The sequence below is a fragment of the Talpa occidentalis genome, unplaced genomic scaffold (genome assembly GCF_014898055.3).
Source record: "Talpa occidentalis isolate TD23 unplaced genomic scaffold, MPIMG_talOcc4v2.1 talOcc4.14, whole genome shotgun sequence".
NCBI classification, from domain to species: domain Eukaryota; kingdom Metazoa; phylum Chordata; class Mammalia; order Eulipotyphla; family Talpidae; genus Talpa; species Talpa occidentalis.
Window position 1 is genome coordinate 86,726,568 of NW_023601433.1, and position 23,449 is coordinate 86,750,016.

General features: G+C 54.2%; 1 protein-coding gene across 1 annotated transcript in view; it reads left to right on the plus strand.

Moving 5' to 3' along the window:
* CFAP251 (cilia and flagella associated protein 251) overlaps window positions 1–23,066 on the plus strand; it is a gene marked incomplete at its 5' end in the record, with an annotated part of 46,710 nt that extends 23,644 nt beyond the window's left edge. Inside the window, 8 exons of the mRNA XM_037509866.2 lie at window positions 1,275–1,459; window positions 3,843–3,957; window positions 4,499–4,662; window positions 8,926–9,016; window positions 9,227–9,370; window positions 21,082–21,310; window positions 21,783–21,884; window positions 22,770–23,066. Coding sequence (XP_037365763.1) covers window positions 1,275–1,459; window positions 3,843–3,957; window positions 4,499–4,662; window positions 8,926–9,016; window positions 9,227–9,370; window positions 21,082–21,310; window positions 21,783–21,884; window positions 22,770–22,906 — 1,167 coding nt within the window. The remainder of the gene's footprint in view (window positions 1–1,274; window positions 1,460–3,842; window positions 3,958–4,498; window positions 4,663–8,925; window positions 9,017–9,226; window positions 9,371–21,081; window positions 21,311–21,782; window positions 21,885–22,769) is intronic.
* Window positions 23,067–23,449: the final 383 nt, after the last annotated feature.

The window sequence follows — 23,449 nt, forward strand, 5'->3', positions numbered from 1 at the left end:
TAGTCCATTGATTTGTCCATCTCTTTTTATTCTAATACCATACAGTTATGATTACTGTAGCTTTGTAGTATAGTTTGAAATCAGGGCATGTACTATTTCCTTTATTCTTTTTTCTCAGGATTGCTTTGACTGTTCAGGGTTTTTTGTGATTCCGTACAAATTTCAGTAATGTTGATTTCCAGTAGTATGCTGTAGGAATTTTGATAGAGATTGAATTAAATTTGTATATTGTGTTGGGTAGGGTGGCCATTTTAACAATGTTAATTCTTCCAATCCAGAGGCAGGGAATATATTTCCATGTGTGTCTACTATTTCTTTTAACAGTGTCTTACAGTTTTTATTGTACAGGTTTTTCTGTGCCACAGAAAGTTGTTAAGTTTATTTCTAGGTACTTCCCCCCCTCCTTTTTAAAAAAAATTTTTGCATAGAAGAACTGGGGTATGGACCATAGGTGCAGGGGGTTGAGATGATTCACCAGAGGCAGAGTAGGGAGCAGAACAGGCAGATTTACTGAAATCCACTGCTGAGGGGAGCAGCAGGTGAGACAGGAGAGGTCTGCGGTGCCATATGTGGGTCAGGTCCCTGGTTGGGCATAGAACTCAGGCCTTAGCGGTGACAGGCTGATACTCAACCCTTAGGCCGCCAGGGAGGCCCCTCTTTGTCTTCTATTTTATTGTTTGTATGTTAAATGCAACAGACTTTTTGTATATTGATTTTGTAGGCTGCCACTTTCCTGTGCTGAATGACTAAAAGTTTTTTCTCCCAATACATTTGGGTTTATCCCTATAACCTTATACTGTGCTGTTAGAATTTTTTCTCAGTAATGAAATAGCTTTTTAGTGGAGTCTTTGGGTTTTCTGTGTCTATTATGTCATCTGCAAATAGTAATGATTTTACTTCTTTTCTAATCTGGATTCCTTTGATTTCCTTGCCTTGCCTAATTGCTCTGGCTAGCACTTCTAATACTGTGTTGAATGACAGTGGTGAGAGAGGACAATGTTGTCTTATTCCTGATCTTCGAGGAGAAGCTTTTGGTTTTCCACCATTGACTCCCGTTAGCTGTCGATCTGGCACACATGGCCTTAAATGGTGCGAGGATTTTTGAGCCCTGGGCTCCTTGCCTTGCTCATAATGAGAACTCCGTGATGGTGGTTTATTAGGGTTAGGGCCCAGACAAGTCTTTTCTTCGAAGGCTGGGTGTTGTCCCAAGAATAGCTGCTGACTGACGTCATTCAGCTCCATCCTCACTCGTGTCCATCTGGGCTCTCCTGCAGATCGAGTATAACCTTTCCAAGAGCTGCAAAGACCACCTGGAAGTCCTGGACATCCACCGAACCGACCAGGGCAACTACCCCACCTGCATGACCTGGTACCCTCCGCTCACCAAGGAACTCTTCCTGCTCATTTGCAACAGCGGCTACAAAGTGAAACTTTTCAACTCTACCACCAAAATGTGCAGGTAAGCACCCGGACATTCCCACGAACTTGGAGCTGGGCGTGTGAATCAAGTCCAACTGAAGGGCCTGTGAGGACCTTGCTATCAGGCTGGTGTGGCTGGAAAGAGCAGTGAGGAACAGGAAATGAGCGCTTCCTCAACCCCGCCTGGGACAGGGAAAGCAGAACCTTCAGTAGAACTGGCTCGGGGCTTGAGGAAGATCAATTTTGGGAACTGTAAACTAGGTACAAAAAACAAAAGAGCAGATTTTTTTTTTTAAACAGTTCTTCCCAGAAGGGCACCAGGAAAAATGACTGAGAAATGTTGTGTTATCTGACAGGCACGGGAGAGAAATTCTGCACAATTGTTTATTTTTTTTTAAGATTTATTTTTATTTATTTATGCATAAAAGAGCTGGGGTACAGGCCAGAGATGTGGAGGGTGAGAGGATTCACCAGAGACTGAGTGGGGAGCAGAACAGGCAGATCTACTGAAACCCACTGCTGAGGGGAGCAGCGGAGAGACAGGAGAGGTCTGCTGCGCCATGTGGGTATCTCCCTGGCTGGGGATCGAACTCAGGCAGCAGCAGCTGGTGATACAGCTCCATAGCGTTGAGACTTTAACTCCTGCACCAGGGGAGCCCCCATGAAGCATTTTTAAGTTATAGGAATAACAAAGCATTGAAACCACAATTTAACCGGGAAGGTACAGTTTCTTCATGACAAATCCAAAAGGATTTTGAAATGGGCTCATTAAAAGCATTGAAAATAACATGAAGGGACAACTCACAGGAGAAGGCCTGTAAACCTCTGAGCAGAGGCTCACAGTAGAGCAGAGACGCAGAGAGGAGCAGAGATAACGGTGATGGGTCACCCGGCACTGGCAGGCGTGTGAGGGGACAGGCACCTTCCCCTGGACGGCGATGTGTGGGCAACTTGCAGGAAGAGTGCTTTGTCACCCTCTCTTGCACTTACCATGCAGCCCCCAGATGTGCCCACACAGTATGCCAGGCCTAAGTAAAAGGATAGCTGGTTTGAAAATATTTTTCAAAAATGGAAACAAGCCAAGGGCCCGTTAATAGGGGATTAGCGAAATGATGGCTCATCCGGACTCTGAAAGCCAGTGCAGATTTTAGGAAAGAAAAGAGAGCAGCTGACCCCCTGCATGGAGATATTTCATGTATATCTGCGTGGATGTGGAACATCGCCAAGACAGAATATGAGATCATGTACATTGCCCAATAAGCGCAAATATATTTTCATATAAAATTATATTCAGGGCCTCCCCTGGTGGCACAGGCGGTTGAGCACCGCGCTGTGAAGCGGTCCACAGCCTATGCAGCGCCAGTTCGATCCGGGCTGGCCAGCGAGGGTCCCACATGGCTAGCAGACCTCTCCTGTCTCGCCCGCTGCTCCCCTCAGCAGTGTATTTCTTCAGTCTGCCTGTTCTGCTCCCCACTCTGTCTCCGGTGAATCCTCTCACCCTCCCGCAAATATGTATAAATAAATAAATAAATCTTTAATTAATCTTGTATAAATAAAAAATAAATAAATCTTTAATAAAAAAAAAAGAAGAAGAAAGCTGTTGTGGGTCTCTGAAGGTGGAGGCCTCCAGCAGCCAACCTCAAAGAAAAAATAAAATTATATTCACATAACTTATGTTTTCACCTGAAGCCATTGCATATAGATTAGAGTATATGCAAAGGGATTCTCCAGTCATATCCCTACTCCTGGTGACTGAGGATGAAGGCGCCACCCCATAGCACTATGGGTGGGCTTTCTGCTTCATGTGAAATAAGAACACAAAGTGGCGAGGGCCCTGCAGTCAGAGGCCCCGACTCTCCTGGGAGACCCGGCTCTGGCCTTCCGGTCACGTCTGCTCCCCTCCCCTCCTCCCCCACCCATCAGATTCCTCATCAGCACCGCAGAGTGAGTCCAAGAAGCCTGACCCCACAGGCACGGGCCCGTGACCCTGGTTCCCAGAGCGTTCTGGGGACGTCAGCCTGTACTTTGCCTGGAATCCAAAAGACTCGTCTAGTTCTTGGCCCACCATTGGGTTTGGGGTGTTTTCTTACATCCTGCCAACATGTGTCACTTTCCCTGCAGCATCTTTCTTGCCCCAGGTTGGGGTGCACACACACACGTTGGGGCACATCCCCCTCCGCCGGCTGTCCAGCGCGAGTGGCAGAGCCGGGGCCTGGGGGCGCTCGCTCTCCCAGTCAGTTCCCGGGGCACCTGGTGCAGGGGCTGCCCCCAGATGCCGTGAGCCGAGCGCGCTGGAGATAGTTCCCCCACAGGAGGTTCAGAATTCAAACCCCTTGGGTAGGGGAAGGGCAGCTGGTCCTGAGCCCTGAGCTGGAATGTGTGGGCTTTGAAAGTTGTTTCTTTTATTTTTTCCTCTTGTGCAGAAAGACACTTCTTGGGCCAGTTTTTGGTTCTCCCATGGAGCAGATGCAGGTCCTCCCGGTGAGAAGCACCCTCGAGCTGCAGAAACGCTACCTGGTGTTCATCAACCGAGACAAGGTAGGGGCGGCCCCACGGGGAGAGGCCAGGGCGGAGGCCTCCCGGTCAGGCCAGCGCTCCCACCTGTCAGCTTTTCTGCTCAGGTCCTGACGAGGGCGAGCGGACTCCCGGAGGCGCTGCCCGGCCGCTCCTTCCTGTACAGCCCCTCCGGGCTTTTCCTTCCCGATGTGGTCGCACGGGACAGCCCTCCAAAGACGCTCAAGTCAGTTACCCTTAGTCGTACATGTAGTGAGTAACTTCTGTCGGAAAGCGCGAAATCTTAGGATAGCAGAATTTTCTGGAAAGCCTTGGGCCCCCGTCCACAGATGGAGGAACACTTCCCTTCTGTGTCCCTGCTAGACACCCGGTGTGTCTCTCCCCAGGGGCCACCCTGCCCGCGCCAACCCCAGCCACGGGGAAGGCGGCCTTGGCGCACGGGGAACGTTCCAGACACAGAGGCCCTTCCAGCGAACAGTCCTGGGGTCAGCCCAGGCGCGGGGGTGGGCCACCCTCCTGGGGCCCATCGTCGGAGTCTAAATATTCGATTTCATGTTCCTTTCAGGTCGGACTCCAGATCCTACCCGTGGACGGGAACCCACACAAGACAACTGCGATTATTTGTCACCCGAGCGGGGTGTCTGGGATGGCCCTGTCCTACGACGGCAGCTGCGCTTTCACCGCAGGCGGCCAGGACCACTCGGTGGTCCAGTGGGTGATCAACTTAAGGTAGGAGGGGCTCACCCCGCCGCGGCTGCTGGCCTGTGCTCGGCCGCGGGCGGGTACAAGGGACGCGTCCAGGGTCCCTGCTGCGTCCTGCCAGGCCATGCACATTCCCGGGCAGATAAAGATTCCTTTTCAGTCCCAGGGCCCTGCCGGCCCGCCTTGGCTCCTTAGACCACCTCTCACTCTGCCATCTGCTCAAAGGGGCAAGCCCAGCTCTCCGCAGTGCGTGTCACAACAACAGTGAGAGTTTTATTTGAAATACGTATTTTCAGTCTGCAATTCTCGACGCCTCCCACGCCTGCCCCCAGGTGAGCTCCCCCACTGCGGTGAAGCCGGGGAACCCCGTGGTCGAGCGGCACACAGAACATGGACTTGGAGGTCAAGGAGACATGGGCTCAAGCCTGCGACCTCCTGTCTGCCGGCTGTGGGGCCTCCGTTAAAACCCTGCATCTCTGGCCTTTACGTTCCTCATCTGTGAAATGAGGGCACAGGGGTGAGACTCGGGACTTTCACGGGGTCCTTGTAAGGACCAGGCAGGTTAGTGGGTGTAAATTGCCCAGCCCGGAGCTAAGGACTCAGTAAGTTAACAGTTTCCTTTTCCGCCATATAAAGTCCTTTGCTTATGAGCTCAGGATTTTTCTTAGTGACGCTGGGGCCTGGAAACCCTCTTGTCTTCCCCATCTCGTCAGCTGCCCTAGGCAGAGCCAGTTCCACCCCTGGCCGGGGCCAGCCCCCGCCTCTCAGATGGACCCCCGAGGGCCGGAGAGGAGATGTGGGACTCCAGGCCCTTCTATACTAAGGGCCACCACTGTTGTCGCTCCTGGTGATGGCGCCCCCTCTGCCTGCCGGCTGTTCGTGTTTCTTTGAGGCAGTTGTGGAAGCTTCTCCCCCTGACCCGGGGAAACCACGACAGCCAGGTCACCTGCGTGGGCGCCTGTGCCTTCACCGGCGAGAGCAGAGGGGGGCCTCTGGGGGTTCGGAATCTGGAGGTGAGTGGTCCCAGAGCATGTCCTTGGAAGGAGCTGCTGGATTCCTTGACACTTAGCCTGTCCCCTGGAGCCGAGGGGCGGGGACACCCCGGCGGGAGACCGGTCCTCCCTTTGACGTTCTGGTCCTCTTCTTATCTCGGGATCTGGACCGGGAGAGATGGAAAAGACAAATGTGCCTGCTTTCCAGTGGCTCGCCTGTGCCTGGCCAGAGTCCAGGCTTCCGAGAATTTCAATTTAATCTGTTGTGGGGACAAAGGATCATTATAAGCTCATTAGCACTTCATTGCTGCTTCTGGTGTCTTAATATGTTCGGCACTTCGCTAATGGAAAGAAATGCAAAACCCTAAATAAGCACACAAACAAAATTCCTAGTAGAGCTACTGACGGAGAGTTGTTGGGTGGAATAAGGGTGATAAACCCTCTCACGGCCCAATTATTTTAATCTGTGCCCCCCCACCCCCCGCCGGAACACCGCATCCCCAGGCTGCTGCTTTCCCGGGAAGCCCGCCCTCACCTTTACCCCAGAGTCTCCAGCGTGTCCTCGTGTCCTCGCCTCCCCCCGCGTTTCCTCTCCTTGTCTGGCACCCCATTGCTTTCCTGTCCTGCCACTCTGCTCACATAAGAGCAGAAAGACCCGGATTCAAACCCCACCTTCCCACCCGCTTGCCCCCACTATCAGTTTCTCCATCTGATAAGTGGGTGTCACCACCCAGCTCAGAGTCATCCCGAAGGCAGGGCAGCCCTCCCCCGCCCTCCCCGGCAGGGCCCTGGGCGCCCGCTGCTTCTCTGCTTTGGCTCACTCACAGAACCTGGGGTTCTGTGTGTTTTTGTGGGCACAGAGTAGCTGCCCTGAACGCGCCTCCCTTCTCCGTGCTGCCACTGACCTTGTTTTTTGTTGCTGTTGCAAATATTAGAAGCCTGACTTAGGTAAACAGGGGAGCGGGCGAGAAGGCCCCGGGGCTGGGTCCACCCTGGAGTGGGCCCAGGGTCCACTCCAGCCACGCCCCGGCCTGCGCTCTGCTGGCCTCTGCCCGTGGCTCCCTCCTCTGTAGAACGGGGCTTCTTCCCTCCATGGGATCACGGCCGCCGATGGTCCCCAAAACTCACTGACTGTTGTTCTCACCAGAGAGTGGTCTCTGCCCAGCTCTGGCTGACAAACCCTGACCCAGTCCCTCTGGCTCCTCTGGGCTCAACAGACAGTGGACAGGAAGCAGGGACGGGATACAGTCCTGACTTGGAGCCCTGGCCCCTTGAACCCCAGCTCCTGCAGCCCCCTCCCCCGGGCATTCCTGGGGTGACAGACTCCTCCTTGTCACCCCTGGCCTTTACCTGGCCCTGCTCCAGAGATCTGTGCTAAGCGTGGCCTCACTCCCCAGTAGCTGCAGGGCCTGGGCCTGGGCCAGGGACACAGGACACAGGAAGGGCACGGGCTCGGGGGGACACCTGCCTGGATGGCCTGATGTGGCAGCCAAGACCATAGGTGCCCCCGATCCTACAGACTGTCCCCCGGCTGCTGGTGGGATGTGCAGGCCTCAGCAGGAGGACTGAGGTCAAACAGTCTGGTATGGAGGGGAGATGTGGCTTTTAGAATCAAGAACCAGGGCCTCCCTGGTGGCACAAGGGGTTAAGATGCAACCTATGAAGCAATCCACAGCCACTGCAGCACGAGTTTGATCCCCGGCCAGGGAGCTACCCACAGGCGCGGCAGACCTCTCCTGACTCGCCCGCTGCTCCCCTCAGCAGTGTGTTTCAGTCCATCTGCCTGTTCTGTTCCCCGCTCTGTCTCTGGTGAATCCTCTCACCCCCCGCACCTCTGGCCTGTACCCCAGTTCTTGCATAAATAAATAAATAAATCTCTAAAAAAAAAAAAAAAAAGAATAGAGAACCAGTTTCTGGTACGGCCCTGCCTCTTGCTGGCTGCTTGAGCTTGGAGAGCTCTACAGTCTCATTTCGCTCCTCTGTAAAATGGGAGTCATACAGATCGTGCCTCCCTGGCAAAGTATTTTGAGCACTAGAGGGAATGTCTATAAAAGTGCTTAATGATTCCAGTGCTGGCTTAACAAGTAAGTGTTAACTGTTACGATAGTTACATTTCTGTGTATTTTTCGGCTGCGATGTAGAAATAAAATTGTTGAAGGAAAAATGGAAGAAAGGAGGACCAAAGGTGGTTACAAGGCTGGCTCTTCTAAGAGAGGTGTCGCGGGTATCAGCCCCAGCACCCCCCTGGGGACCGCCCTGCCCCCTCACGCGGGCCTCCCTGCCAGCCGGCGCCAGGGCTCTCTGCTTGGCCGGAAGCCGGACCCACCACACACCTGTGAGGCCAGGATGTGGCGCCCCCTCTTCCCATCCGGAGACTGGGGCAAGTGGGGGGGCTGGGGTTCACCTAGGGTCTCTCTGAGTCCACCCCACACCTCGGTAGACATGACGGGGAGACACGGAGGGCTTGTGCCGTGTCCTGCATGTGCTCTCAGTTTTCCAGTTCTCACAGCAGCCCCGAGCTGCAGGCCTGGGACTCTTTCCACTTTACACACCAGGAGGCTGAGGCCCAGACCCAGGGAGGCTGAGTTCCTCGCCTGCCATCTCTCGCAAGCGGGAGAGCCAGCACCTGCACCCCAGATTCTGGATACCCACCTGCGTGTCGGCTTGGCCTACGCCAGGGTGTGTTTGAATTACCCCACAGAGAGGCTAAATGGCCTGGTTAGCAGAAACCCAGTTCGGGGATTATTATAGTGACTTCATAGTATTAGCATGTTGTGTGAGGCAGACTTGGTCTCCTACAGAAGTAGGTTTTCTTACATTCAAAGGGCCTATTTCTGGAAAACCTGACCCGTGGTGGAGCAGAGGGTTATTTTTATCTGACTGGCTTGGGTCCCTAGCGGCCTCCAGGGCTCTGTGGAAGCAGTGAGGGCTGGCAGCGTGCCTGCACATGCCCGTCCTTTGGCTCTGGTCACCTCGGATCTGAAGTTACCGGAAAGCCGCCCTGCTGGGGAAGAGTGTGGTGTGGGCGCCCAGGCCCCTCGCCCCCAAGGAGCGAGTGCAGCTCCCCTCACCAGTGCAGACAGACGGCCCTGCGGTCACACGGGCGGCGCTCTGTCCCGCCGGCTCCACACTATTCAGCTTCGTTGGTGGGGGTGGGGGGCGGTTCTCAACAAGTTTGCAGCGGCCCTAATTGCCTCTGTGCCATTGGCGCCTTCAGCGGCCGCTGGGCCTGCGTCGTCGCTGCCGGCGGCGAGTCGCCTGGGTCTTTCTAACCCCACTGCCTCTCTTACTGTTCCAGTGCCCTGGAGGCAGCCGTGTCCCTGGGGGGCGAAGACTTGACCCCCTTCTACGGTCTGGTGTCTGGTGGCAGGGAAGGAAAATTCTACCGGGTAACTGTCCTCAGAGTCAACACTGGTGGTGACATCTAGTCACCGCTAAGAACTAAGGTGCCCAGGGTCAGCCCCCTTGCTCCACCCCTCCCCCACGGCTGTCTTCTCCTCCCCCCCCCCCCAACGCATACTTTCTAGATTATATCCTTGCAGTTTCAGCGGGTGCTTCGGCGGTAAGCCGAGATATGTTTCCACTTGATTTCCACGCAGGAGCTGGAGGACTATTTTTACTACTCTCAGCTCCGTAGTCAAGGCATCGACACGATGGAGACCAGGGAGGTGTCAGAGCACATTTGCCTGTCGGAGCTTCCTTTCGTCATGAGGGCCATTGGCTTTTACCCCTCGGAAGAGAAGGTAGGGAGCAGGGATGAACAGCCAGGGGATTTGTTATTTTTAAAAAACGACCTCTGGGAACGATCATTATAGGTCAAAACAGAAGCTGACTTAGCATCAAGACATCCTGCTCAGCCGGGCTGGAGGTAGGTAAAGCGTGGCTTTTGGCATTGGACACCCTGGCCCTCGATGCTAAGGACCAGCCCTTGGGAATTCAGGAAGGCCAGGCCTGCGAAGCCCTGACACACAGGCAGAACTCAGCACCAGCTGGTTGCCATCAACCTGCTTAGCATGGTGGGCTGCCTGGAGGAGGTGGCGCTTATCTGGGCTGGCAGATCTGGAGAGGCACTCAGTCCCTCCTCCTGCCCTCACCAAACTCCCCCAGCTGCAGGGACCCCCCACAGCGGCAGGCCAGGGAAAATCTTCCTTGGAGAACCTTCTTTAAAATGCAAGTTACTGGGCCTCCCCGGTGGCGGTGGCGCAGCGGTTGAGCGCTGGGTTGCGAAGCTGCCCGCAGCCTCTGAAGCGCCCGTTCGATCCCCGGCTGCTCCCCAGCCACTGGAGGAGGGTCCCGCATGGTGCGCAGACCTCTCCTGCCGCCGGCTGCTCCCCTCAGCAGTGTACTTTGTCAGTCTGCCTGTTCTGCTCCCCGCTCTGGCTCTGGTGAATTCTCTCACCCTCCTGCGCTTCTGACTGTACCCAGTGCTTGTATAAATTAATTAATTAATTTTAAAAAAAGTTAAAAAAAATGCAAGTTACTGGGCTTTCAGTCAGTTTCTGACCGAAAATGTTGACACATTCTCCTTGTAGAAAGTCTGGAAAAGATGCATGGGTGGAAAGAAGGGAATAATGACTTCGAACCCCCCACCCAGTCTACTCATTATTGCATTTCCTGGATTGTTTGTGTGCAGATACAAATTTGTAAAAACCAATTGGTAACGCTATTGCATACATTTTTTGATCCCTATTTTCACTTAATATTATGTCATGATCATTTTCCATTTTATTAGCGATTTCCTGAAAATGTGATTTTAAAGTTTATATCTTAATTTTATACCATTTCTGGGTTTAGAAAATAGAACTATAAAGAAAACAACGAATTACTCAGAGGTCATGGCCATTCATGCTTTGATGGGCCTTCTGTTGTTTTAGAAACAGATACGGCTTTTTAAACACAGAACAGTCACGGCGCAGTGTGAAGGCACTTACATCCAGATCTACACTGACATACGTGTTTGTGTGTATGTTTGGGTGTGTATGTACACCCAAACATACCTGTCCATGTGTGTAAATATATGTCTGTCTGTGCAGAGAGAGATATGGATGCTTAGCAATATCCCCAGCAGCTACTGCTTTGTGAGCCTCGTGGTAAAAATTCCTGGACAACATACTCCCCCCCTAGTTTTTTTTTTTTTTTTTTTAATATTTTTGCCTTTATGTCTGTTTTCCCGGTGTTTTGTTTTCTAAAGAGGCACTTTTTTTTTTTAAGATTTATTTATTTATTTATACATGCACTGGGTACAGTCAGAAGCGCGGGAGGGTGAGAGAATTCACCAGAGCCAGAGCGGAGAGTAAAACAGGCAGACTGACGAAGTACACTGCTGAGGGCAGCAGCGGGCGGCAGGAGAGGTCTGCGCGCCATGTGGGACCCTCCTCCGGTGGCCGGGGAGCAGCCGGGGATGGAACTGGCGCTGCAGAGGCTGTGGGCAGCTTCGCAACCCAGCGCTCAACCGCTGCGCCACCAGGGAGGCCCTCCCACTCCAGTTTTATTGAGATGTAGTTGACATAAAACACCGGGTAAGCATGAGGTATGTAAGCTCACGTGCTTGTTGTGTCTTTCTGTTTACTGAACAACGACGATCACAGTAAGGTTAGTTGACTCCTCCTTCACCTCTCTGGTTATAATTTCTGCCTGTGGAGAAAACTTTCAAAACTGTCTCTCTCAGCAACTTTCAATACACCATATGGTTTGTTAAGTATAGTCACCGCGGGGCACCCATATCCCCGGGATTGACTCATGTAACAAGTGAGAGTTTATATCCTTTGGTCTGTTTCTGCCACTCCCCCTACCCCCTCCAACTCCCTACCATGGGCAACCACCAGTCTGTTTTCTGTGTCCATGAGTTGTTGCAAACGGCAGGATTTCCTTCTTTTTTAAGGCTGAATAATATTCCACTGTATATATGTCATGCACTGGATAGATAGCAACACTTTGGTCCGTGATGGACCGAGCGTAGATGGTGGCCCCTGTACAGCCCCAGCTGCAGAGTCAGCTCTCCTGCCCGGGCACACTCTACGGTATGTTCACTCTCTGACGTCACACACCAGCCACCACCTGGCAACAAAGTTCTCAGAATGTGCCCCTGCCCCTCAGCGACACACAACGGTGTATACTGTTTTCTCCGTCCACTCATCTGTCCATGTTTCCCTATCCAGGCTGTTGTAGGTCACGCTGCAGTGATGATGGGGTGCAGACATCCCTTTGAGATAGTGATTTCACTTCCTTCGGGGACATACCCAGACGCGGGATTGCTGGATCCTTGTGGTTTTAATCTTCGGAGGCCCCTCCTTGCTGTTTCCTACACTGGCTGCCACAATTCACATTCCCCCCCAGTGCGCAGGCTTCCTTTCCCTCCACCACCCGCCTGCCCCGGTTATCTCTTGTCTTGTTGACAGCAGCCCTTCTCGCTGGAGTGCGGCGTATCTCACTGTGGTTTTGTTTGCATTTCCCTGATGACAAGGGATGTCGAGCATGTGTTCATGCACCTGTTGGTCACCTAAATGTTTTCTTTGGAAAAATATCTTCAGGTCTTCTGCCTGCCTTTCATTGGATTATTTGGTGGGGGTTGCTTGGCTTGTTGAGTTTATGGGCGCCTCATATATTTTGGCTGTTCATGCCTTATCAGATGTGCGGGTTGCAGTAATTTTCTCCCTCTCTTTAGGCTATGCATTAATCAGCCCATGTCCCAGGGGATGGCCACAGAGGTTGTCCGCAGTACTTTGGCTGTGAGAGATGGGGTGAGCGTGTTTGGCTCTGGCATGCTTCCCTGGTGGTTTTCCTGAGCCAGAGTGCTAGAGCTGGAGCTGCCGGGTCAGAGAACATGAACTTTGAGGTCCATTGTCAAACGGCTTCCCAAAAATGTAGCAATTTTGGTGGCCTCTCTAGTGAGCAAGGGGTTAAGTCTCAGCACTATGATGCTATCGCCAGCCACTGCAGCCTGAGTTCTATCCCCCACCAGGGATCTACCCATTGGCGCAGCAGACCTCTCCTGTCTCCCCACTGCTCCCCTCAGCAGTGTATTTCAGTAGATCTGCCTGTTCTGCTCCCCACTCTGTCTTTGGTGAATCCTCTCGTCCCCCACCCCCACACCTTTGGCCTACACCCCAGTCCTTGTAGACATAAATAAATAAATAAATAAAATCTTAAAAAAAATGTATTATTTTACCTGCCTACTGGCAGGTGTACCTAACCCCCAAGCCTAGCTCATAGGCTGTTCACAGTACTGATTTGACATTACTTGTATTTTGGTCCCAGGCTTTTCTCTTGGCTTCAGCAGCCTTTTCAAATCACCAGTTTTTGCACACCCCAAGTATGACTGGAAGGTGACTTATTCTCTAAATAGCATCTGGCAAAATAAGCTATTGGAGCCCCCGAATCATGGTAAGGCTTGACTGAGTACCTTAAAAACCCCAGGGGCCCTCTCATGCTCCTCCAGAGGGCTTGCAACCTGTGAGCACTTTGTAAAAGTGCTCCAAGCTGGCACATAACCCAAGGCTGCCCAGTCCCACTCTGTGCAGGGCTTTGCCTCTTATGCAGGGACGCTGCTGGGCAAAAAATGGAAGCAACTACCAAGAAAGTTTTTGTAACCCACACGAAAGCAGCACCCCCACCCCCACCCTCGGGGCAAACCTGGAGCGTGTGCTCAAAAGTCAGATTCCTGGGCCCCATCCCAGATCCAGCCCATCAGAGGAATCTTCAAGTCTGGAGCTTGGGGCGAGGGCCCCGTGCTGGGTCATCTAGGGTGGAGAGGACGCCATGCTCCGTGGAGCCATGAGAGCCATGAGCCTCAGCTGCCTGCAGTGCCTCATGCTCATGTCCACATGGAAGTCACCAGGACGCTGTCATGGGGCCAGCCTCTCATCATCTGTAGGGTGGGGACAGATCCCAGCACTAGGGGGCTGCGGGGCAGTGCTGGGTGGGGCTGGGTGTGAGTCCTGCCTGCTGCTGCCACCAACAATGACACTCGGTCAGCTTTCTGAAGCCCTCCAGCTCGGTCTCCTCATCTATAAAACGGGGAGGGGGGTACCCACTCCTGGAGTTATTGTGAGGACTAAATGAGGATCTATTAGAATAGTAGGTGGCACATGGCAAAAGTTTGAAAAATATCTGGCACCATCACTTTTACCGTATCCTTGCCTCCTGGGGATGTTTCTCAACTCATCTGGTAAAGGTGCTTCGTGCAAATGACTGGACGTCACTAAATCGATGGCAGTCGAATCCTTCAGGGTTCTTGGTTTCACGCCCTTGGCTCTTACCAATGTGCCTGCTTCGTTGGAAAGGGAAATAGCTGGGTGTCCAGCCTTTGCGATCACCACCTGCCCCAACCATGGGCTGAGGTAAGTGGGTGCCCAGCACCCAGTCTTCCCCTGCCTCGGGTGGAAGTCAGGAGCGGAAGGCTTGCTCACGTGGCTGCTTGGTGATAAAACATAATAGAGCCTGTCAAAATCTTACTGATGGGTATCAGATGTTATCAGCGACACTCAGCGTCACTTACCAACAAAAGCAAGGAAAAAAAGGGCTGTTGTAAGATCTTCACGAGCCATTGTCTTCATCCCTCCCTCTCCTGCAGAAACCAGGAGTTTCTGTCCCCACTCAGCGAGTCCCTCAGACGCTGGGACTCTTTAATCCACTTTTAAAATACGTTTGCCCTTTGGAGATGTTTTTCCTCATCCAGATGTGGCCACATCAGTGCACAGATGCTGTTCCTTAATGAATTAGTCTGTATCTGAAGCTGCACAGGGAGAGCTTTTTGATCTCTTGTTTTTATGTTGGATTTATAGTGATTTTAATAAAAAATGTTTTCAGGGCTTTGGAACTTTTAAGTGCAGGTTTTGTGGTGGTTAATGAAACATTTCCTCTGAAGATGCAGCTGTTGCCCTCCCCAGAAGGTGCATGAAGAAGCACGCCTGGTGCAGCGAGGTCGTGGCTTCCAGGAAAGGGGGGGGCCCAGAGGTTCAAACCAGCCCCCAAGGTCGTACATTGTTTCTATTTTCTTACATCATTTTAACTGCCTTGGGGATTTGAATCTAGGCAGTGTGGCAAACCGAAGCCAAATTCTACAAGAACAGAACGCTCCCCAGGGAATTCCTGACCCTCCCATCTTTTGTAGCGTGGAGCTCCGAGGCAGGGCACAGCCGGCAGGAGGCCAGAGGTGGGCTGCTCTTGCAGATCTGCGTCTCTGTTTTCATTATTTTAAGAAAGTTTTAGTGTGTTTCTTATTTACTTTTTTTTATTGAAGCAGTGCGGGTTTCTAGCACGTAGATTCCGGGCATGTGGCGCTTAAATCCAACCCCTCTGTGCACGGCATTGAGGTGACCACTGAAAGTCCAGCTCACGTGATCCGCCGCGCAGTCGCGCCCTCCCCCAGAGCCTGCCTGTTTTTCCAGAGAAAGGTTTGCTGTGTTTATAAGGCTAGAGACAGAGCCTGGACTCAGGTGTCTTGGTTTCTAAGGCTGATGTGTCTTCTCGCTGTAAATGCACCCTCCCCTCCCAGACTGGAGCGTCCCGCTGGGGCAGGCCACGTGCCGCGTGCATCCCTGCTCACCTGAGGCTGAGTGCCTAGTGAGCCCGCAGGGCACGGAGCCATCGTGACAGGGCTCTGCAGTGAATTTGCAGTCGCGCAGCCGCTTAGTCCTATCAGTGCAAGGCCAGCCGGGTCAGAGAAGAGTGTGCCCGGCCAGTGCCCACAGAGAGGGCCCTGCTGGTAGACCGAGCGAGAGAATGAATGAATGCATGAATGAATGAGTGGTGGTCATTGGTCATATCTGACTGCAAGCACAAGAGGAAATGGAGTCGAGACCTGATCGTTTGATCTCAGAGGAGCCACTCGTAGTCCTGAGGTCACTGGTGTTCTCAGGAGCATCGCCATCGTCCAAGAGGGTTTACCTTTTTAATCACGTGTCTCTTTGGATGGCGCAAACGAGCCTTTGGGCATGGGCCCCAAAGGCATGGGCCCCACAGAGAACTCCCGCCGGCGTGCGCCGGTGTGTGTGGGAGGGAGATCACAGCGGCACAGCCGAGCCCAGCCCACTCACACAAGACAACCCTGGAAATTCGAGAATCACTAGAAAGCGTCGCCCATAGCTGCCTCTCTTGGCGATTTACCTTCTTCCCCGTCCCGCTAGCACCCCACCAGCTGCCGAGCCGGCTTTCAGCCCGAGCAGCACCTCAGGGCCCACAGCCTTCTCCTGCTGCTGCTCTCGGCAGTGTGACGCCGCCTTCCCTTCTGACTCCGAACCTGCGGAGCCGCCCAGCGGGAGGGGCCGTAAATGAAAACCTTCCCTGAGGGCGTCCACCCCGCTCCGCTGGCCTCGGAGGACAGCTGGCAGCGCGCCCGTCTCTGCAGAGGTTAGCTCTTCGGCACTACAAGCACATAACTCGCGCGGCTTTAGTGCTCAGAACAAACCCCAGAAAGAGAAAATCCCGATCCTCCCGCAGTCTTGAGTGCTAATCCCGGTGGCTAAACCAGGGTCCCGGCTGGGATGGCGGGGCCTCTGCCAAGGGCCGCCGGCTCCCAGGTGAGGAGAAACCTGAACCCCCCGCCTCAGCACAGCCTCTGCGCTGACCAAGGCCCCGCGGGCTGGAATCTTGTGCTTTGAAGGGAGGCCCTCGGGATGCGGGCTTGGCTCCGAAACACGAATATCAGGAGGTATTTCCATCCCCGAGGTAAGAGAAGTGGCCCCTGCTCTTGGGGAGGCCTTCCCAGCTGACGGAGAGCTGGGGCCAGGGCCCCTACACCCATGAAGCTGACCCCCGCACCCCCCAAAAAAAGAGCAGGAAGAGCAATTTCTGTTTTCCACGGTGCTTGGAGCATTTCGTCGAACAAATCCTAAAATGCTGGCCGCCTCTGGGCAGGCAGGCGGGTGACGAGACCCAGGCCTCCCCCGCTGGCAGCAACAAAGGGGCTGCTCTTCTCCAGGCTCCAGCTAAGGCCTCTGGGTCGTTTCCACGACAAGGCCATACTTTTCCCACCTCCAGCTCGCAGCTGGGGCGAGGGAGGCCTGGGGAGACGCGGCCCCTCACACAGTCGCGCGGCTGCCCAGCGGGCTGGCCCCAGACCCGTGTTCAGGCTCTTTGTCCAAACAGTTGGGACACGGGCGGCTGGTCCAGGCTGATGGGTGGGGACCGGGCATTTACATTCTCTCCCTCATGGCTCTATTCTCCGAGTTCCCTACACCAGGCATGCATTAACCTTTACTGATTTTGTGGTGATGAAAGGGTGGCTGGTAGTCATGAGGAAGAATATATTTTTAGAACTGCAGACGGGACTGGCGGGGCTGCTTGCTCTCGCCGGGGCTCCGCAGTCCCATTCCTGCCTTTTCATTTTATTTTTTCAACCACCTCGAGATGGAGCACGTGGTGCACAGTCCACCCCTTTAAAGCATCCGATTCCGTGGTTTTCACTGTATTGGCAGGGTTGTGCGCCCGCCACCTCCGTCTATGCCCAGGGCAGCTTCATCGTCCAGACAGAAGCTCCTGTCGCTGAATGTTTCTAAGGCGTCCGCTTTCTAAGGCGTCCGTGTCATGGCCTGTGGCCTGTGCCTCAGCCCCTCTACAGCGGGATAGTCTTCTGTTTGCTCATGTGACATGTTCTGGTTTTCTATCCATCACCTGACGGGCCTGGGGCTGCTCACTGTCCCACAGCTGTGAGGTGTGTCTCACAGGTCTGTCTTGCACACAGATACCTGGCGGGTTGGTGGCTCGAGGTAGCTGCAGGCTGTCGTCCTTCTGTGCTGGCTCTGGGTTTGGCCCAGGATCCGCCGGGCGCCTTGGGTGCATCCATGGGCGCCATCAGCGTTTTGTGGAACTGTGGGCCCTTGACTACTGTGAGACCTTGATGGTGGGTTTGGGACAAAGGAAGGACTTGTGATGGAGCCTAAAACCTTTAAAAGCACTCACACAGATGGGGAAAAGTCCTAGGAGGTGTTTGACACCTTGACTCTGAGGGGGGACTGGGTGAAGGTCACGTCTGCGTCACCCCACCACAGACAGCAGGAACCCGCCCGAGGCCCAGCACAGGGGGCCGGCCTTGCCCACAGTGGTGTCGGGCGCAGGATCCCGCCGTGATGGGTCCGGGCCTGGAGAGAGCAGCTGCTGCCTCCAGACAGTTCCAAGCAGAGGCCCGGGCACTGGGAGGCACAAAATGGCGGCATCTCCAGCCCCGACCGAGGTGAGGCCGCCTAGTCCCGAGCCTCCTGCCCCACCCCAGGCACTGTGCTTGGACCAAAAACCGAGGCTGCATCTATGGAGAACGTTTTGGAGAGCCCTGTGCAGTGGAGGAGGAGCTGGGGGCTGGGGAGCCTGCAGGTCTATGCAATGATCACAGGAGACTCTGACCCAGGCCAGAGCTTCTGTGCAAATGTATCCTGTTCCTCTCCATTTACCAGGGAGGTTATAAAACTTAACTATAAAACATTCTAAGGCCAGCAACGGCTTCCCAAGGCTAACAGGCCTGTGGGGTGGGTGTCAGAGGCAGAAGGAAAATGATGCTGGACGAAGGGCTGCAGCGCAAGCCAGCCCTCAGGGCCCAGGCAGCACTAACAGGTGAGGCCGCAGGTCTGGATGACGAGCTTCTCAGTCAGGTGGGGACAGATACCCCACCTCCTGGCCTGCCGGCCCCAGAGCCTGCTCACGTTTAGGGTTCCGAGTGAGCCTCGGAGTATGGGCCACCTGGGGAGAGCCCGGCTGGCGACTCCCTGCTCCTCCCAGCCCTGGCTCCAGATACTCAGTAGCTTCTGGTCAATCGAGCTGTGTTAACCAGAGCAGTCAGCGGTGCCACATAAAGGGGCCTTTCTGAGTCCTGTGAGAAATTTTTCCGTGGCTCCTGGTGCCGGCTCTGCTTATTTGCCTCGTTCACTCATTCATGAGCTGGTCACTGGGCCCCTCCATCATCCCGGGAACTAGAGGTGAAGGCACCTCCACAACCCAGCAGGGAGGCAGACAGGGCCCCCAGGACCGGAGTGGGCCCCACAGCCGCCACCATGCTGAGTCTTTATCACCCACATCTCACCTCCATGACGCTCGGGTCCTGACAGCACTGGTCTCAAAGTTGTGGCCCCCCCGAGTCCAGTCGAAGAGGTGCCCTCCATCTGGGGCTTGCAGGAGATGCAAACAATGGCCCCGCCGCGGGAGCTCAGGTTGGGACCAGCGTGCAGGGATGTGAGCAGCCCTCCTGGTCGTCTTGGTGCCTGACAAGGTTGGGGCAGCGGGGCCTGTCCACCGGCCGCACGTTCAGGTGGCCCTGGGGGCTTTGTGGTCCGGGGCCCCTCAGATCTGCCCCAGGTCCATTAAGCCGGGCCCTCTGGGAATGGCACTCGGTGCTCAGAACATTACGAGCCCCCCACCCTGTGAGTTGAGGAGCCACCACCCTGCAGACTGTCGCCAGCCGCCCTGGGGAAGCCTGCCGGGGCCGCGCCAGGGCCTTTCACTGCTCCCGAGGCAGCTTCACGCTGGGGCCTTTGCAGCCCAAGCACCTCTCGAGGCCTGATCGTTGCCTAGACGTGTAGCAGAATCTGCCTTTTTACCCAACACTTGCAAAGCAGCCTGGGAAAGAAATAGCGGTGGCGCCGAAGCTGCTTGCCGAGCAGAAGTCTTGGTCAGTCGTGTGGGGAAGGGTCGGGGGTGAGTCCCTCCCGGAAGGTGTGTGCTGAGTGTGCTCCCGGGGATCTTGGGGAGGCTCTGGGAACGAGTGACCCCCGCACCTGTGTGTCCTCCAGTCACCTTTGCATAAGTCTCCTATTTCTGAATTGAGTTAGAGCATGTATTACAACAACAAAACACAGAGATCATTTATGTTGTCATTTATGTAGTGATAAATTACATGATGTTATAATTCCACATATTATAATCGGCAAGGCCTGGTAATTACAAGAGTAACTCCTACCTCCTGCGTGTGTTCAGTGTGCCAGGCTGTACGTCAGCCACTGTGCACGTTGTCAAGATAAACTTCAAAAGAGTCTGGGCATGTGTGTTACCAAATCACCCCACTTTCAAGATGAGGAAACTGAGGTGAGGGACCCCTAAGTCACTCAGCCAAGGTCACATGCACAGTGGTAGGGCTGGGGTTTGAGCCCCAACCCCACCTAAGATCACGTGTGCACAGTCACACCGCTAAGCTGGAGGCCTCCTGGGAGAGGGCGGGACGGAAATCTCTGGGTGTGATGTTCGTGCTTCTCCCTTGGTGACAACTGACGTGGCTCATGTGCGGATATTTGCTGGACCTCGTGCAATGCTGCACTATTTTTTTTTAATATGTATTTTTTTTTAAGATTTATTTATTTATTTATACAAGCACTGGGTACAGTCAGAAGCGCGGGAGGGTGAGAGAATTCACCAGAGCCAGAGTGGGGAGCAGAGCAGGCAGACTGACTGAAATACACTGCTGAGGGGAGCAGCGGGTGAGACAGGAGAGGTCTGCTGCGCCATGTGGGTCAGCTTCCTGACCGGCCGGGTAATCAAATTTGTGCTGCGGTGGCTGCGGACAGCTTCATAGGTTTCGTCTTAACCCCTTGCGCCACCAGGGAGGCCCCTGTTCGTACAATTTATATTCATTGTTATTTCTGTTTTATTTCCCTATTTTAGTAATTTAAGCCTTCTCTCTTTTTCACAATTAGTTAGGTAAAGATTTGTCAATTTTGTGTATCTTTTCCAGAACAATGACTTTTTAGGTGTTCGTTTTAAAAATTATACCACATAAAGAGCATGCACACAACATGCCATCATATATATATATATATATATATATATATATATAAAACATTACAGGCAGAAATGGAAACTAACGAAAGGGGACAGGGAAGCATGGTGAGTTAGCTGTGGGGCGTGGCGACGAAATGCACGGGGGGCCATAGGTCCTGTTCTTGAGTTATTTGCATAAACTGATTTCTACATTCCCGAGGATTTTTTCTTGTAGATAAAAAAATCTACTTCTCAGGTGAGGAAGTAGTTGGCACTACACCTAAGGGCTGGTTTCCACTAATCTTTTCTTGGGGCCACAGTCAACCCATCCCAGCTGTGAATATTCGTCTGATTCACTGCAATTGTCAGGCTTGTAGGTGCCCCTCTGAGGAGCACAGATCTGAACTGTGAGGTCCAGGCCCACTTCTGTGGGATTTTCTTACAGACATGACATAAACCCACAGCATCAAGAAACACAAGGCTGAGCCTGTATTTTCTCTTCCTTATGATTTCACAATAACGTTTCCCTGCCCTAGCTTGCTTCATTGTCATACGCCGCATCATACCTCTAACATGCAAAGTACATTTCATCCGCTGTGTAATCAGCAAGCGCCTAGTGAACAGAAACCTATTAGCAGTTACATTTTGGGGAAGTCAAAGTTAGGGAACGTGATGGGGCAGGGTCGGTGCCCTCGGCCTGTGTTGTTCAAGGTCAGCTGTGATTCCAAGTGGCTTCTCTGTTTACCATCTTTTTTATTTTTTAACTCTTCCCTAGATTGAAGATATGTTCAATGAAATCAGATTCAGTGAGTATGTGGACACTGGAAAGATAATTGACAAAATCAACTTGCCAGATTTCCTCAAGGTTTACGTGAACCACAGGCCACCTTTCGGCAACACCATGTCCGGTGTCCAGGAAAGCTTCAACGTCCTCGGCTTCACCAACTCCAAGGGGAAGAAGGTCATTCGAAGAGAGGACTTCCTGAGACTGCTTCTAACCAGAGGTGAACACGTTTGTTAATACAGATGTTTTAGAACATCCCGAGCCATGGCCCCTGCAGGAGTTACGTTTGGGGAGACAGACCCCTGGGTCCCAGAACTGGGCCGGACCGGATCCGTGAGGAAGCCGCGCCCTGCCCCGGCTCGACGGGGGCCGAGGGAGGGATGATGGGGGTGCACATCACATCCCAACTTCCCCCCACGCATGGCTCAGGGTCCGCCCCACGTGTGACATAGGGCAGAAGTGCCGTATAGCTTGCCGGTGGTTTCTCCGCCCAGCCCCCTCCCGTTCCCTGGTTGGGGCCCCGTTCCTGGCACCCACAGGGAAGTCGGGTGCCAGTGCCCTGGGGCTCGAAGGCTACTCTGGGGTCTCGAGGAAAGGAACAGTGCACCCATTCTCTTCACCCCTCAGCACGCACCACTAAGCCCCCACGTGGCGCGGGGCCCGGCTGAGCACCCCCCTCCCCTGTGACCCAGGTGAGCACATGACCGAGGAGGAGCTGTCCGACTGCTTTGCTACGCTGTTTGGCCTGAACCCCGAGGGGTGGAAATCCGAGCCTTCCGCCTCCTCCTTCAAAGGTATGGGCCACCTCCCAGGGCGCGCACCGCGCAGCAAGTCTGTGGGCTCACGACGACATGGACGTGTTATGAAAAGACTGGCTGGTGGCGAAGGTGGAAGAGCCGTGCGCCCCCAAGCTGTCGGGCTGCTCCCCACTGCGTTGCTCCTTCCTCCGGGGTGGGTGGATGTGGCCCTCGCGGAGGATACAGCTGGGAAGCTGTTCCAGGAGAGGCATTGGCCAGAGAGCCCAGGATGAGGAGGGGGGCGACTCGACATCTGAGGATCATCTGCCCTCCCTCCTGCCTGAGGGCGTCCCCGGCCTGGGCTGGTTCACGGGAGGCAGGAAAATGGCCCTGAAGTTAGGGCTGGGAATGGAAACCCAGAGGAATCCATCCGAACGCGGCTCCAGGCTGGCGTGTGGGAACGCGGGCGCTGGACACCCAGGTCTGGAGGCGGGACACCTGGCCCGGCTCCCCACGCCTCCTTTCTCTGTCCAGCCCCAGCGTGGGCTCGGCAGCGCTCCCACGCTCGGCGCATTCTGCACGCCAGTGTCCGGCGGGCCGTGTCCTCTCCCCACCGGGCCCCAGCCCGCCCATCCTGGCGTCCGTCGGGGCCCAGAAGGTCGCGTCCCCCGTGGTCGGGCCCTTGCGTTGTGTTCCTACATGTCTCGAAAGGGTGACCCAGTGCAGCCGTGTAGTTAAGGGTTAGGTTTGGGGAACGGCTCTAGTCCCTGAAGGAGGACCTGCGCCTGCTTCCACCCGGAGGTTCCAAGGAGTCAAAGCCAAACCCAGCCCGACGCACCTCGCACTTTTTCTGCCGTGGTTTCCTTGTGTTTAGGGGAATTGCGTCTGAGTTAGACATCAACTCGTGGCGAAGACATTTGTTTCCTTTGCTCGTTTGGCTAGGTTCAGAAATCTGCCTTGAAAAAGAGCTTCCAGACGAGATCTCGGCAGAAATATTCACCACGGAGATCCTTGGCTTAACCATTTCGCAAGATCTGGGCGAGGATGCTCCGGTCAGCGAAGCCGGCAGGAATGTGTGAAGCACAAAGGACTGTGTGTGCGGGGGCTTTTCTTTCCCAAGAGGCGCTGCTTTTCCTGTGTTTCCCCTCCCCCACGCTAATCTTCAGAACGTTGAGGCATTAAAAGCAAATTTCTGTTAAGGAGTGGAATTCACAGAGTCGGACATTCCACTGTTTCTGAAATAGAAAAGGGGTGGAGGCGAGAAAAGCCTTGCAGCTGCAAGCCAGCCAGGCCTGACTTCATGCTGAGTCTAAGGCACCAGGCCCAGTCCTGGGGCAGCCTGGTCCCTAGGGGCACAGAGGGCCTCAGCCGGCAGCAGGTCAGGGCCTTGCTCCCTCCCCCTCGGTGTCCCCTGGACCCCCGTCAAATGTGGCTTCATTCGAGTCACCCTTGCCTGCAGTCAGGTGGGGGTGCTGGGTGCTCTGGGCTCCTGAGAGTCCCTGATTGTGGTTTCTTATCAGCAAAACCCCCAAGCACTTGTGTGTGACCGTTAGGAAGAGCATCGCTGGCCATGCCCAGCCAGGTGGCAGCTGCCGGAGAGAAGGCGAAACCCGCTGGGCCCG